This window comes from Carcharodon carcharias, chromosome 1 (assembly GCF_017639515.1).
Source record: "Carcharodon carcharias isolate sCarCar2 chromosome 1, sCarCar2.pri, whole genome shotgun sequence".
Classification (NCBI taxonomy): domain Eukaryota; kingdom Metazoa; phylum Chordata; class Chondrichthyes; order Lamniformes; family Lamnidae; genus Carcharodon; species Carcharodon carcharias.
In genome coordinates this window covers 265,095,018-265,111,648 of record NC_054467.1, presented here as the reverse complement: position 1 = coordinate 265,111,648, position 16,631 = coordinate 265,095,018, and the positions used below count along the sequence as shown (strand labels likewise).

At 50.1% G+C, this 16,631-nt stretch overlaps 1 protein-coding gene across 3 annotated transcripts in view; it reads right to left on the bottom strand.

Moving 5' to 3' along the window:
* The window catches only part of LOC121279949 (disintegrin and metalloproteinase domain-containing protein 12-like), a 375,022-nt gene that overhangs the window by 131,807 nt on the left and 226,584 nt on the right, over positions 1-16,631 (bottom strand). For all 3 annotated transcript variants that reach the window (XM_041191570.1, XM_041191551.1, XM_041191560.1), the window contains exon 14: positions 6,256-6,451. In XM_041191570.1, the coding sequence (XP_041047504.1) occupies positions 6,256-6,451 (196 nt within the window). The remainder of the gene's footprint in view (positions 1-6,255; positions 6,452-16,631) is intronic.

The window sequence follows — 16,631 nt, the reverse complement described above, 5'->3', positions numbered from 1 at the left end:
ACGGTTATTCAAGGCTGTCTTGGAAAGTGGGTCATTGTCCTCGCCAGGGCACACAGTCCTACATTCCAGCTTCCAGTTAGGAAGACCAATGGCATGTTGGCCTGTTGCAGGAAGATTGGAGTGCAAGAATTAAAAAGTCCTGCTTCAAATGTACAGAGTTTTGGTGAGACCACATCTGGAGTACTATGTGCAGTTTTGTTCTCCACATTTAAGAAAGGATAGACTTACATTGAAGGTGGTGCAGCAAAGGTTCACTAAATTGGTCCCTGGGATGAAGGGGTTGTCCCATGATGAGAGACTGAGTAAATTGGGCCTATATTGTGTGGAGTCGAGAAGAATGAGAGGTGATCTCTTTGAAACGTACTAAATTCTGAAGGGGCTTGATAGGTTGAGAGATTGTTTCCCCTGGTCAGGGAATCTAAAATACAGGGGGCACAGTCTCAGGATAAGGGGCCAATCCTATAGGACTGAAATAAGGAGAAATTACTTCACTTCAAAGGGTTGTGAATCTTTGCGACTCTCTGCCCCAGAAGGTTGTGGATGCTCCATTGTTGAACACCGAAGCAGTTCAAGAAGGCAGCTCACCCCACCTCTCAAGGACATTTAGGGATGGGCAATAAATGCTGGCTTAGCCAGCGATGTCCACATCCCATAAATGAACAAAAAAATACATTTAAGGCTGGGATAGACAGATTTTTGGCCTCTCAGGGAGTCAAGGGATAGGGAGAGCGGGTGAGAAAATGGAGTTGAAGCCCAAGATCAGCCATGAGATTACTGAATGATGGAGCAGGCTCGATGTGCCACATGGTCAACTCTTGTTCCTATTTCTTGCGTCTCTTTGTTTGCTGCATGGCCTAGGCATGGTTTTAGGTAATAGAACCCAATCCACCTCTTACATGCCAGTAGAAGAATTTTTTCCCTTTTATGTTGACCACCATTCTGTTCTCTTGTCACTCCATGTCTCACTTTCCTGTATTTGACCTGGTTCTCACAGCATCACTCAGTGCAGAAGAGGCCCTTCGGCCCATCGAGTCTGCACTGACACATGAGAAACACCTGACTTACCTACCTAATCCCAATTACCAGCACTTGGCCCATAGCCTTGAATGTTATGACGTGCCAAGTGCTCATCCAGGTACTTTTTAAAGGATGTGAGGCAACCCACCTCCACCACCCTCCCAGGCAGCGAATTCCAGACCCTCACCACCCTCTGGGTAAAAAGGTTTTTCCTCATATCCCCCTTAAACCTCCTGCCCCTCACCTGGAACTTATCCCCCCTTGTGACTGACCCTTCAACTAAGGGGAACAGCTGCTCCCTATCAACCCTGTCCATGCCCCTCATAATCTTGTACACCTCGATCAGGTTGCCCCTCAGTCTTCTCTGCTCCAACAAAAACAACCCAAGTCTATCCAACCTCTCTTCATAATTTAAATGTTTCATCCCAGGAAACATCCTGGTGAATCTCCTCTGCACCCCCTCCAGTGCAATCACATCCTTCCTATAATGTGGCGACCAGAACTGCACACAGTACTCCAGCTGTGGCTTTACCAAGGTTCTATACAACTCCAACATGACCTCCCTACTTTTATAATCTATGCTTCGATTGATAAAGGCAGGTGTCCCATATGTCTTCTTCACCACTCCACTTGAAGAATTAAAGTGACATATATCATACATGTCATATCATACATATATGTTTCATCATAATCTCATAATCTCTACGGTGGTGCCAGTTAGCTTAGTTGGCCAGATGGCTAGCGTGTGGTTCAGAATAATGCCAACAGCACGGGTTTGATTCCTGTTCCAGTTGATGTAGACCTGGGACCTGACTCCTTACCCTGCAAAAGCTCAGGATGCAGCTAGAGCTTCAAGAGAGGGAAAGAGAGAGAGAGAGAGAGAGAGGAAAAGAGAATTCCATGTCCAAAAACTGTAAATGGTGCTGGCGGCTCATAGGGAGAGAGAGACCAGACAGCTGGAAGCTGCGAGGTAAAACCTTTCTCTACCGGGTAGCACCCCCTTTCTGCCTACCCCTGAACAACTCTCTGAGACCCTTAAGCATGCTAGATTTATTCCCAAATTCAAAAAGAGTGACATGGAATCATTTCTCGCCACTTTTGAGAAAGTAGCAGCCAAATGGCCCTCAAGATCTGGACATTTTTAATTCAAGGGCAGCTGTCAGGGAGAGCCCAAGATGTCATGCACTTTGGTAGGAAGAATAGAAGCATAGACTATTTTCTAAATGGGGAGAGAATACAGAAATCTGGAGTGCAAAGGGACTTGGGAGTCCTAGTCCAGGATTCTCTTTAGGTTAACTTGCAGGTTGAGTAGGTAGTTAGGAAGGCAAATGCAATGTTGGCATTTATTTCGAGAGGACTAGAATATAAAAGCAGGGATGTGTTGCTGAGGCTTTATAAGGCTCTGGTCAGACCACATTTAGAATATTGTGAGCAATTTTGGGCCCCGTATCTCAGGAAGGATGTGCTGGCCCTGGAGAGGGTCCAGAGGAGGTTCATGAGAACAATCCCAGGAATGAAAGGCTTAACATATGAGGAACGTTTGAGGACTCTGGATCTATACTTGATGGAGTTTAGAAGGATGAGGGGGGATCTGATTGAAACTTACAGAATATTGAAAGGCCTGGATAGAGTGGACGTGGAGAAGATGTTTCCATTAGTAGGAGAGGGCACAGCCTCAGAGTAAAGGGAGGACCTTTTAGAACAGAGATGAGGAGAAACTTCTTCAGCCAGAGAGTGGTGAATCTATAGAACTCATTGCCACAGAAGGCTGTGGAGGACAGGTCATTGAGTGTATTTAAGAATGAGATAGATAGGTTCTTGATTGGTAAGGGGATCAAAGATTATGGGGAGAAGGCGGGAGAATGGGGTTGAGAAACTTATCAGCCAGGATTGAATGGCGGAGCAGACTTGATGGGCCAAATGGTCTAATTTCTGCTCCTACGTCTTATGGTCTTATGGTCTCATGCCCACATGTCCGTCCTTGGCCTGCTGTATTGTTCCAGTGAAGCTCAATGCAAACTGGAGGAACAGCACCTCATCTTCTGACTGAGCATTTTACAGCCTTCCGGACTGAATATTGAGTTCAACAACTTTAGATCATGAACTCTCTCCTCCTCATCTCCACCCCCTTTCTGATCCCCCTTTTTCCAATAATTTATATATATATATATATATATATATTTTCTTTTCCCACCTATTTCCATTATTTTTAAATGTATTTCCATCCATTGTTTTATCTCTACCTTTTAGCCTACTTCGATCCCTTCCCCCAACCCCACCCCGACTAGGTCTATCTGTACCTTGCTCATCCTGCTTTCTACCCTTAATTAGCACATTTCTTAAGATAATATCACCACCTTCAACACCTCTTTGTCCTTTTGTCTGTGACATCTTTTGGTTATCTCCACCTATCACTGGCCCTCTATCCAGCTCTACTGGCCCCACCCCCCCCCCTTAAACCAGCTTATATTTCACCTCTTTTCTATTTTTCCTTAGTTCTGTTGAAGAGTCATTCGGACTCGAAACGTCAACTGTGTTCCTCTCTGCAGATGCTGTCAGACCTGCTGAGTTTTTCCAGCTATTTTTGTTTTTGTTTTAGATTTCCAGCATCTGCAGTTTTTTGCTTTTATCTTGTATTCACCACGGCATCAAAGTATTGGCATATTGGTACCAATAGAAGCTTTTGCCACCATCCAGATTATATGCCACAGATGAAGGGTCAGAATAACCCAAATGCAAAAATGGATACCAGTGCACGTGCAAACATCCTTTTGCTTCGTACACTGAAATGTATGTACCCATGGAAGTGGCAAATGATGATTCGACCAACCAACACCAAACTCACTGTATACAATGACTCAGAGAATGCATCCCTGGGATCTATTACACCCCAAGTTTCACTATAAAATTCACCCTGGTCACCCAGATATTTTATATTGTGGACACCACAGGTCTATTGATCGCAGGTCTACTGGTGTGCAAAGACCTGTCCTTGGTCACCATCCATGGTATTGTAGAGACAATAATGAGGGCCACAGACTACACGGAACACCATGGTAAGTCATAGTCATAGAGGTCTACAGCACAGAAAAAGACCCTTGGCCCATCGAGTCTGCGCCGGTCAAACAAGTACCTAACTATTCTAATCCCATTTTCCAGCACTAGGCCCATAACCTTGTATGCCATGGCATCGCAAGTGCACATCCAAATACTTCTTAAATGTTATGAGTGTTTCTGCCTCTACCACCCTTTCAGGCAGTGAGTTCCTGATTCCCACCACCCTCTGGGTGAAAAAATTCTTCCTCACATCCCCTCTAAACCTCCTGCCCCTTACCTTAAATCTATGCCCTCTGGTTATTGATCCCTCCACCAAGGGGAAAAGTTCCTTCCTGTCTACCCTATCTATTTCCCTCATAATTTTATATACCTCCATCATGTCCCCTCTCAATCTCCTCTGCTCCAGGGAAAATAACACCAGTCTATCCCATCTCTCCTCATAACTAAAACTCTCCAACCCAGGCAACATCCTGGTAAATCTCCTCTGCACTCTCTCTAGTTCAATCACATCCTTCCTATAATGTGGATTCCAGAACTGCACACGATACTCTAGCTGTGGCCTAACCAGTGTTTTATACAGTTCCAGCATAACCTCCCTGCTCTTATATTCTATGCCTCGGCTAATAAAGGCAAGTATCCCATATGCCTTCTTAACCACCTTATCTACCTGTCCCGCTACCTTAAGGGACCAGTGGACATGCACACCAAGGTCCCTCTGATCCTTGGCACTTCCCAGGGTCCTACCATTCATCGTGTATTCCTGTGCCTTGTTTGTCCTGCCCAAGTGCATCACCTCACACTTCTCCGGATTAAATTCCGTTTGCCACTGATCAGCCCATCTGACCAGCCCATCTATATCCTCCTGTGATCTAAATCCTGTGTTTACACTGAGAGAATGTAATGTAATTCTGAAATGCAGATCATTGGTCAACACCTATGCCCAGAGGGAGACTTCCTTGCTTGGGGCAGAACTGCAGCAGGCCTAGCTGAATGGCTTGATGCCCCATTGGCAGCAGATTTTTAGGCAGTAAACCCTCCAGGAACTAGCAATATTGCTTTGTGGAGCTGCAAAGCCAAGGTCTGCTATCTTTTCACCTACCAAGCAGCAGCACAGAAAAGGGGCTCTGTCCAGGTTTGAACGCCTGGCCCCCATCTACACTGTTTCTACTGGAACTTCTATACCATGGCCTACAAGACTAATTATCTATCTCATCATGGAAGTCATCTCTACTGGAAAAGTGAATTACCCAGCATTGGTTATCAACCTGCCGTCTTCAGTGAAGGAATACGCCTTTGGACTTTGATTCTGGACTCTGGACTGATGTGAAACAATAACTGTTTTCTCTGTGGTCTTTGTCCTGTAAATCTCTAATTTCTCTATTCCTCTTTTTACTGTATAAGTGCACAGGCGGCTACATAGTGACCCCCCAACCACGCCCCACCGCACCCCCCCACCCCCGCCCCCGCATCTGAGTGTGTGCAAAATAAGCTAATCCCTTTAAGTTCATCCTATCTCAAGCTTACTGTGGGGTAATGAATAGATATTGGAGCACACCAAAACTGAGGGGTTGAGAAATACAGCACAGCTTCTAAAGGGGGAAATCAAAATCAAAACACCTTTCTGTTTATGGATGGATGGTGAGAGGAGAAATCAGGGCTGTTTAAATTAACCAACCCCTCCTGTCCGTAGGACTAAAACTGCACAGAGTGCTCCAGGTGTGGTCTAACATGAGCAAGACTTTGCTACTCCAATACTCCAATCCTCTTGTGATCAAGGCTAACCTACCATTCACCTTCCTAATTGCTTGCTGCACCTGCATGTTAGCATTCGGTGACTTATTGACAAGGCCACCAAGGTCCATTTGTACATTTACACTTTCTAATCTCTTACCATTTAAGAAGTAATTTCACTTCCTCAAATCCCATCACATTCCTTTCCTTTGTTTCCCAAACTTTTCTCAGTTCTAATAAAAGGTCACCGGTCTGAAGTGGTAATTTGGTGTCGCTCTACACAGATATTGCCTGACCTGCTGAGTATTTCCAACATTTTTTGTTTTTATTTCAGATTTGCACTGTCCACAGTATTTTGTAATCAGACACATACACTGGACCATGCTTGGGCTCAGTGCCTGTATGCAACAGTTCTGTAAAAGTCTGAAAGATTCTGTAGCCTATACTCACCCTCACCCCACATATCCTGACACTGTTTATCTGCGGACTGACAGATCCCGCTGTAACAGTAGAAGGTTCCCTCGCTGCATGAGTAGCCATCTTTAAGATATGTATTTTCGGGACAGTCTGAGGTGTCTCCTTTACAGAACTCTGGCAAATCACATTCTCCCCTCGAAGGCCTACAAAGTGTACCAGCTGGAAGTATCTGCAGAACAAAGACAACTAATGAAATGCACTGACACTTTAATTGGGAAATTTTTCTGGCAGGGGATGAACGAGTTAGAAGTAAATCTATAAATTCCTGGATGCTCAGGGATGTTTTATATGTGACGTGTACTAGCATTGAATGTTTGGGACGAGGTTGGCAATCTGTATCCAGAAGTCAGTAGTGTACAGGGTGCTGAAGGTACAGTAACCGGGAGATTCTGCCAATGAGCCATAGAGCTTGAATTTGAATACCACGATGATCATTTCTGAAAGTGAATTCAGAGACAAGTCCTTGGCTCCAAGGAAGGCCCAGCTGCACAAGGGGGTCCAGGAAAGTCTAAGAAGAGCCATAGTGATAGGTGATGTGATATTTAGGGGAACAGGTAGGTGTTACTGAGGCTGCAGACATGAATCCAGGATGGTGCCAGGGTGAAGGATGTCAGTGAGCATTCTGAATAGGGAGGGTGAACAGCCAGCAGTTGTGGTCCACATTAGTACCAAATGATATAGGTAGAAAGAGGAAGGTGGTCCTGCAGTCAGAATTTAGGGAGCTAGGTAGAAAATTATCAAGCAGGACCTCAAAAGTAGTAATCTCCACATTACTCCCAGTGCCACGCACAACTATGCACAGAGGTAGGAGGTTAACACAGGTGAATGCATGGCTGGAAAGTTGGTGCTGGAGGGAAGGCTTTAGATTATTGGAACATTGAGACCAGCTCTTGGGGAGATGGGACCTGTGCAGGCTGGATGTGTTGCACTGGACTGAGTTCAATGTGGGACATTTTACTAGCGCTCTTGGGAGGGCTTTAAACTAATTTGGCAGGGGTGTGGGAATCAGGAGGAAACATCAGAGGAATACAAGGTGCACAGAATGCTGGGAGAGACAGATCACTGACCTCTCCTCTCCCTCTCAATCACTGACCTCTCCTCCTCTCAATCACTGACCTCTCCTCTCGATCAATGACCTCTCCACATCTCGATCACTGACATCTCTTCCTCTCAATCACTGACCTCTCTTCCTCTCGATCACTGACCTCTCCTCTCAATCACTGACCTCTCCTCCTCTCGATCACTGACCTCTCCTCCTCTCGATCACTGACCTCTCCTCTCAATCACTGACCTCTCCTCCTCTCAATCACTGACCTCTCCTCCTCTCGATCACTGACCTCTCCTCTCAATCACTGACCTCTCCTCCTCTCGATCACTGACCTCTCCTCTCAATCACTGACCTCTCCTCCTCTCAATCACTGACCTCTCCTCCTCTCGATCACTGACCTCTCCTCCTCTTGATCGCTAACCTGTCCCTCTCAATCACTGACCTCTCCTCCTCTCGATCACTGTCCTCTCCTCCACTCAATCACTGACCTCTCCTCTCAATCACTGACCTCTCCTCCTCTCAATCACTGACCTCTCCTCTCGATCACTGACCTCTCCTCCTCTCAATCACTGACCTCTCCTCCTCTCGATCACTGACCTCTGCTCCTCTCGATCACTGACCTCTTCTCCTCTCGATCGCTGACCACTCCTCCTCTCGATCACTGACCATTCCTCCTCTCAATCATTGACGTCTCCTCCTCTCAATCACTGACCTCTCCTCTCCGTCACGATCACTGACCTCTCCGCTCAATCACTGACATCTCCTCCTCTCAATCACTGACCTCTCCTCTCCGTCTCGATCACTGACCTCTTCGCTCAATCACTAACCTCTCCTCCTCTAAATCACTGACCTCTCCTCTCGATCACTGACCTCTCTTCCTCTCAATCACTGACCGCTCCTCCTCTTGATCACTGACTTTTCCCCCTCTTATCACTGACCTCTCCTCCTCTCGATCACTGAAATCTCCTCCTCTCGATCACTGACCTCTCCTCTCAATCACTGACCTCTCCTCGTCTCAATCACTGACCTCTCCTCTCGATCACTGACCTCTCCTCCTCGATTGCTGACCTTTCCGTCTGAATCACTGACCTCTCCTCCTCTCGATCACTGTCCTCTCCTCCTCTCAATCACTGACCTCTCCTCTCAATCACTGACTTCTCCTCTCAATCACTGACCTCTCCTCCTCTCAATCACTGACCTCTCCTCCTCTCGATCACTGACCTCTCCTCCTCTCAATCACTGACCTCTCCTCCTCTCGATCACTGACCTCTGCTCCTCTCGATCACTGACCTCTCCTCCTCTCGATCACTGACCTCTCCTCCGCTTGATCACTGACCTCTCCTCCTCTCGATCGCTGACCTCTCCTCTCGATCAATGACCTCTCCACATCTCGATCACTGACATCTCTTCCTCTCAATCACTGACCTCTCTTCCTCTCGATCACTGACCTCTCCTCTCAATCACTGACCTCTCCTCCTCTCAATCACTGACCTCTCCTCCTCTCGATCACTGACCTCTCCTCCTCTCGATCACTGACCTCTCCTCTCAATCACTGACCTCTCCTCCTCTCAATCACTGACCTCTCCTCCTCTCGATCACTGACCTCTCCTCTCAATCACTGACCTCTCCTCCTCTCGATCACTGACCTCTCCTCTCAATCACTGACCTCTCCTCCTCTCAATCACTGACCTCTCCTCCTCTCGATCACTGACCTCTCCTCCTCTTGATCGCTAACCTGTCCCTCTCAATCACTGACCTCTCCTCCTCTCGATCACTGTCCTCTCCTCCACTCAATCACTGACCTCTCCTCTCAATCACTGACCTCTCCTCCTCTCAATCACTGACCTCTCCTCCTCTCGATCACTGACCTCTCCTCCTCTCAATCACTGACCTCTCCTCCTCTCGATCACTGACCTCTGCTCCTCTCGATCACTGACCTCTTCTCCTCTCGATCGCTGACCACTCCTCCTCTCGATCACTGACCATTCCTCCTCTCAATCATTGACGTCTCCTCCTCTCAATCACTGACCTCTCCTCTCCGTCACGATCACTGACCTCTCCGCTCAATCACTGACATCTCCTCCTCTCAATCACTGACCTCTCCTCTCCGTCTCGATCACTGACCTCTTCGCTCAATCACTAACCTCTCCTCCTCTAAATCACTGACCTCTCCTCTCGATCACTGACCTCTCTTCCTCTCAATCACTGACCGCTCCTCCTCTTGATCACTGACCTCTCCCCCTCTTATCACTGACCTCTCCTCCTCTCGATCACTGAAATCTCCTCCTCTCGATCACTGACCTCTCCTCTCAATCACTGACCTCTCCTCGTCTCAATCACTGACCACTCCTCTCGATCACTGACCTCTCCTCCTCGATTGCTGACCTTTCCGTCTGAATCACTGACCTCTCCTCCTCTCGATCACTGTCCTCTCCTCCTCTCAATCACTGACCTCTCCTCTCAATCACTGACTTCTCCTCTCAATCACTGACCTCTCCTCCTCTCAATCACTGACCTCTCCTCCTCTCGATCACTGACCTCTCCTCCTCTCAATCACTGACCTCTCCTCCTCTCGATCACTGACCTCTGCTCCTCTCGATCACTGACCTCTCCTCCTCTCGATCACTGACCTCTCCTCCGCTTGATCACTGACCTCTCCTCCTCTCGATCGCTGACCTCTCCTCCTCTCGATCACTGACCTCTCCTCATCTTGATCGCTGACTTCTCCCTCTGAATCACTGACCTCTCCTCCTCTCGATCACTGTCCTCTCCTCCTCTCAATCACTGACCTCTCCTCTCAATCACTTACCTCTCCTCTCAATCACTGACCTCTCCTCTCAATCACTGACCTCTCCTCCTCTCAATCACTGACCTCTCCTCCTCTCGATCACTGACCTCTCCTCCTCTCAATCACTGACCTCTCCTCCTCTCGATCACTGTCCTCTCCTCCTCTCAATCACTGACCTCTCCTCTCAATCACTGACCTCTCCTCTCAATCACTGACCTCTCCTCCTCTCAATCACTGACCTCTCCTCCTCTCGATCACTGACCTCTCCTCCTCTCGATCACTGACCTCTGCTCCTCTCGATCACTGACCTCTCCTCCTCTCGATCACTGACTTCTCCTCCGCTTGATCACTGACCTCTTATCCTCTCGATCACTGACCTCTCCTCTCGATTACTGACCTCTCCTCCTCTCGATCACTGACCTCTCCTCTCAATCACTGACCTCTCCTCTCAATCACTGACCTCTCCTCTCCCTCTCAATCACTGACCTCTCCTCCTCTCAATCGCTGATCTCTCCTCCTCTCGGTCACTGACCTCTCCTCCTCTCGATCACTGACCTCGCCTCCTCTTATCACTGACCTCTCCTCCTCTCGATCACTGACCTCTCCTCCTCTCGATCACTGACCTCTCCTCTCAATCACTGACCTCTCCTCCTCTCAATCACTGACCTCTCCTCCTCTCGATCACTGACCTCTCCTCTCAGTCACTGACCTACTCTCTCCCTCTCAATCGCTGACCTCTCCTCTCCCTCTCAATCACTGACCTCTCCTCCTCTCGATCACTGACCTCCTCTCGATCGCTGACCTCTCCTCTCGATCGCTGACCTCTCCTCCTCTCGATCGCTGACCTCTCCTCCTCTCGATCACTGACCTCTCCTCATCTTGATCGCTGACCTCTCCCTCTGAATCACTGACCTCTCCTCCTCTCGATCACTGTCCTCTCCTCCTCTCAATCACTGACCTCTCCTCCTCTCGATCGCTGAACCCTCCTCCTCTCAATCATTGACGTCTCCTCCTCTCAATCACTGACCGCTCCTCCTCTCGATCACTGACCTCTCCTCTCAATCAGTGACCTCTCCTCTCGATCACTGACCTCTTCTCTCAATCACTGATCACTCCTCCTCTCAGTCACTGACGTCTACTCTCCCTCTCAATCTCTGACCTCTCCTCTCCCTCTCAATCACTGACCTCTCCCCCTCTCAATCACTGACCTCTCCTCCTCTTGATCACTGACCTCTCCTCCTCTCGATCACTGACCTCTCCTCCTCTCGATCACTGACCTCTGCTCCTCTCGATCACTGACCTCTCCTCCTCTCGATCACTGACCTCTCCTCCTCTCGATCACTGACCCCTCCTCCTCTCGATCGCTGACCTCTCCTCCTCTCGATCGCTGACCTCTCCTCCTCTCGATCACTGACCTCTCCTCATCTTGATCGCTGACCTCTCCCTCTGAATCACTGACCTCTCCTCCTCTCGATCACTGTCCTCTCCTCCTCTCAATCACTGACCTCTCCTCTCAATCACTTACCTCTCCTCTCAATCACTGACCTCTCCTCCTCTCGACCACTGACCTCCCCTCCTCTCGATCACTGACCTCTCCTCTCGATCACTGATCTCTCCTCTCAATAACTGACCTCTCCTCCTCTCAATCACTGACCTCTCTTCCTCTCGATCACTGACCTCTCCTCCTCTCGATCGCTGACCTCTCCTCCTCTCGATCGCTGACCTCTCCTCCTCTCGATCGCTGACCTCTCCCTCTGAATCACTGACCTCTCCTCTCAATCACTGACCTCTCCTCTTCTCAATCACTGACCTCTCCTCTCAATCACTGACCTCTCCTCCTCTCAATCACTGACCTCTCCTCCTCTCGATCACTGACCTCTCCTCTCAATCACTGACCTCTCCTCCTCTCAATCACTGACCTCTCCTCCTCTCGATCACTGACCTCTCCTCCTCTCGATCACTGACCTCTCCTCCTCTCGATCACTTAACTCACCTCCTCTCGATCACTGACCTCTCCTCTCAATCAGTGACCTCTCCTCCTCTCGATCACTGACTTCTCCTCCTCTCGATCACTTACCTCTCCTCCTCTCGATCACTGACCTCTCCTCTCAATCACTGACCTCTCCTCCTCTCGATCACTGACCTCTCCTCCTCTCGATCACTGACCTCTCCTCCTCTCGATCTCTGACCTCTCCTCCTCTCGATCAGTGACCTCTCTTCCTCTCGATCACTGACCTATCCTCTCAATCGCTGACCTCTCCTCCTCTCGATCACTGACCTCTCCTCTCAATCACTGACCTCTCCTCCTCTCAATCACTGACCTCTCCTCCTCTCGATCACTGACCTCTCCTCCTCTCGATCACTGACCTCTCCTCCTCTCGATCACTGACCTCTGCTCCTCTCGATCACTGACCTCTCCTCCTCTCGATCACTGACTTCTCCTCCGCTTGATCACTGACCTCTTATCCTCTCGATCACTGACCTCTCCTCTCGATTACTGACCTCTCCTCCTCTCGATCACTGACCTCTCCTCTCAATCACTGACCTCTCCTCTCAATCACTGACCTCTCCTCTCCCTCTCAATCACTGACCTCTCCTCCTCTCAATCGCTGATCTCTCCACCTCTCGGTCACTGAACTCTCCTCCTCTTGATCACTGACCTCGCCTCCTCTTATCACTGACCTCTCCTCCTCTCGATCACTGACCGCTCCTCCTCTCGATCACTGACCTCTCCTCTCAATCACTGACCTCTCCTCCTCTCAATCACTGACCTCTCCTCCACTCGATCACTGACCTCTCCTCTCAGTCACTGACCTACTCTCTCCCTCTCAATCGCTGAAATCTCCTCTCCCTCTCAATCACTGACCTCTCCTCCTCTCGATCACTGACCTCTCCTCCTCTCGATTGCTGACCTCTCCTCTCGATCGCTGACCTCTCCTCCTCTCAATCGCTGACCTCTCCTCCTCTCGATCACTGACCTCTCCTCATCTTGATCGCTGACCTCTTCCTCTGAATCACTGACCTCTCCTCCTCTCGATCACTGTCCTCTCCTCCTCTCAATCACTGACCTCTCCTCCTCTCGATCGCTGAACCCTCCTCCTCTCAATCATTGACGTCTCCTCCTCTCAATCACTGACCGCTCCTCCTCTCGATCACTGACCTCTCCTCTCAATCAGTGACCTCTCCTCTCGATCACTGACCTCTCCTCTCAATCACTGATCACTCCTCCTCTCAGTCACTGACCTCTACTCTCCCTCTCAATCTCTGACCTCTCCTCTCCCTCTCAATCACTGACCTCTCCCCCTCTCAATCACTGACCTCTCCTCCTCTCGATCACTGACCTCTCCTCCTCTCGATCACTGACCTCTCCTCCATTCGATCACTGACCTCTGCTCCTCTCGATCACTGACCTCTCCTCCTCTCGATCACTGACCTCTCCTCCTCTCGATCACTGACCCCTCCTCCTCTCGATCGCTGACCTCTCCTCCTCTCGATCGCTGACCTCTCCTCCTCTCGATCACTGACCTCTCCTCATCTTGATCGCTGACCTCTCCCTCTGAATCACTGACCTCTCCTCCTCTCGATCACTGTCCTCTCCTCCTCTCAATCACTGACCTCTCCTCTCAATCACTTACCTCTCCTCTCAATCACTGACCTCTCCTCCTCTCGACCACTGACCTCCCCTCCTCTCGATCACTGACCTCTCCTCTCAATAACTGACCTCTCCTCCTCTCAATCACTGACCTCTCCTCCTCTCGATCACTGACCTCTCCTCCTCTCGATCACTTAACTCGCCTCCTCTCGATCACTGACCTCTCCTCTCAATCAGTGACCTCTCCTCCTCTCGATCACTGACTTCTCCTCCCCTCGATCACTTACCTCTCCTCCTCTCGATCACTGACCTCTCCTCTCAATCACTGACCTCTCCTCCTCTCGATCACTGACCTCTCCCCCTCTCGATCACTGACCTCTCCTCCTCTCGATCTCTGACCTCTCCTCCTCTCGATCAGTGACCTCTCTTCCTCTCGATCACTGACCTATCCTCTCAATCGCTGACCTCTCCTCCTCTCGATCACTGACCTCTCCTCTCAATCACTGACCTCTCCTCCTCTCAATCACTGACCTCTCCTCCTCTCGATCACTGACCTCTCCTCCTCTCGATCACTGACCTCTCCTCCTCTCGATCACTGACCTCTGCTCCTCTCGATCACTGACCTCTCCTCCTCTCGATCACTGACTTCTCCTCCGCTTGATCACTGACCTCTTATCCTCTCGATCACTGACCTCTCCTCTCGATTACTGACCTCTCCTCCTCTCGATCACTGACCTCTCCTCTCAATCACTGACCTCTCCTCTCAATCACTGACCTCTCCTCTCCCTCTCAATCACTGACCTCTCCTCCTCTCAATCTCTGATCTCTCCTCCTCTCGGTCACTGACCTCTCCTCCTCTCGATCACTGACCTCGCCTCCTCTTATCACTGACCTCTCCTCCTCTCGATCACTGACCTCTCCTCCTCTCGATCACTGACCTCTCCTCTCAATCACTGACCTCTCCTCCTCTCAATCACTGACCTCTCCTCCTCTCGATCACTGACCTCTCCTCTCAGTCACTGACCTACTCTCTCCCTCTCAATCGCTGACCTCTCCTCTCCCTCTCAATCACTGACCTCTCCTCCTCTCGATCACTGACCTCTCCTCCTCTCGATCGCTGACCTCTCCTCCTCTCGATCGCTGACCTCTCCTCCTCTCGATCACTGACCTCTCCTCATCTTGATCGCTGACCTCTCCCTCTGAATCACTGACCTCTCCTCCTCTCGATCACTGTCCTCTCCTCCTCTCAATCACTGTCCTCTCCTCCTCTCAATCACTGATCACTCCTCCTCTCAGTCACTGACCTCTACTCTCCCTCTCAATCTCTGACCTCTCCTCTCCCTCTCAATCACTGACCTCGCCCCCTCTCAATCACTGACCTCTCCTCCTCTCGATCACTGACCTCTCCTCCTCTCGATCACTGACCTCTCCTCCTCTCGATCACTGACCTCTGCTCCTCTCGATCGCTGACCTCTCCTCCTCTCGATCACTGACCTCTCCTCCTCTCAATCACTGACCTCTCGTCCTCTCGATCACTGTCCTCTCCTCCTCTCAATCACTGACCTCTCCTCTCAATCACTGACCTCTCCTCTCAATCACTGACCTCTCCTCCTCTCAATCACTGACCTCTCCTCCTCTCAATCACTGACCTCTCCTCCTCTCGATCACTGACCTCTGCTCCTCTCGATCACTGACCTCTCCTCCTCTCGATCACTGACCTCTCCTCCGCTTGATCACTGACCTCTCCTCCTCTCGATCACTGACCTCTCCTCTCGATCACTGACCTCTCCTCCTCTCGATCACTGACCTCTCCTCTCAATCACTGACCTCTCCTCTCCCTCTCAATCACTGACCTCTCCTCCTCTCAATCGCTGATCTCTCCTCCTCTCGGTCACTGACCTCTCCTCCTCTCGATCACTGACCTCTCCTCCTCTTATCACTGACCTCTCCTCCTCTCGATCATTGACCTCTCCTCCTCTCGATCACTGACCTCTCCTCTCAATCACTGACCTCTCCTCCTCTCAATCACTGACCTCTCCTCCTCTCGATCACTGACCTCTACTCTTAGTCACTGACCTACTCTCTCCCTCTCAATCGCTGACCTCTCCTCTCCCTCTCAATCACTGACCTCTCCTCCTCTTGATCACTGACCTCTCCTCCTCTCGATCGCTGACCTCTCCTCCTCTCGATCGCTGACCTCTCCTCCTCTCGATCGCTGACCTCTCCTCCTCTCGATCACTGACCTCTCCTCATCTTGATCGCTGACCTCTCCCTCTGAATCACTGACCTCTCCTCCTCTCGATCACTGTCCTCTCCTCCTCTCAATCACTGACCTCTCCTCCTCTTGATCGCTGAACCCTCCTCCTCTCAATCATTGACGTCTCCTCCTCTCAATCACTGACCGCTCCTCCTCTCGATCACTGACCTCTCCTCTCAATCAGTGACCTCTCCTCCTCTCGATCACTGACTTCTCCTCCCCTCGATCACTTACCTCTCCTCCTCTCGATCACTGACCTCTCCTCTCAATCACTGACCTCTCCTCCTCTCGATCACTGACCTCTCCCCCTCTCGATCACTGACCTCTCCTCCTCTCGATCTCTGACCTCTCCTCCTCTCGATCAGTGACCTCTCTTCCTCTCGATCACTGACCTATCCTCTCAATCGCTGACCTCTCCTCCTCTCGATCACTGACCTCTCCTCTCAATCACTGACCTCTCCTCCTCTCAATCACTGACCTCTCCTCCTCTCGATCACTGACCTCTCCTCCTCTCGATCACTGACCTCTCCTCCTCTCGATCACTGACCTCTGCTCCTCTCGATCACTGACCTCTCCTCCTCTCGATCACTGACTTCTCCTCCGCTTGATCACTGACCTCTTATCCTCTCGATCACTGACCTCTCCTCTCGATTACTGACCTCTC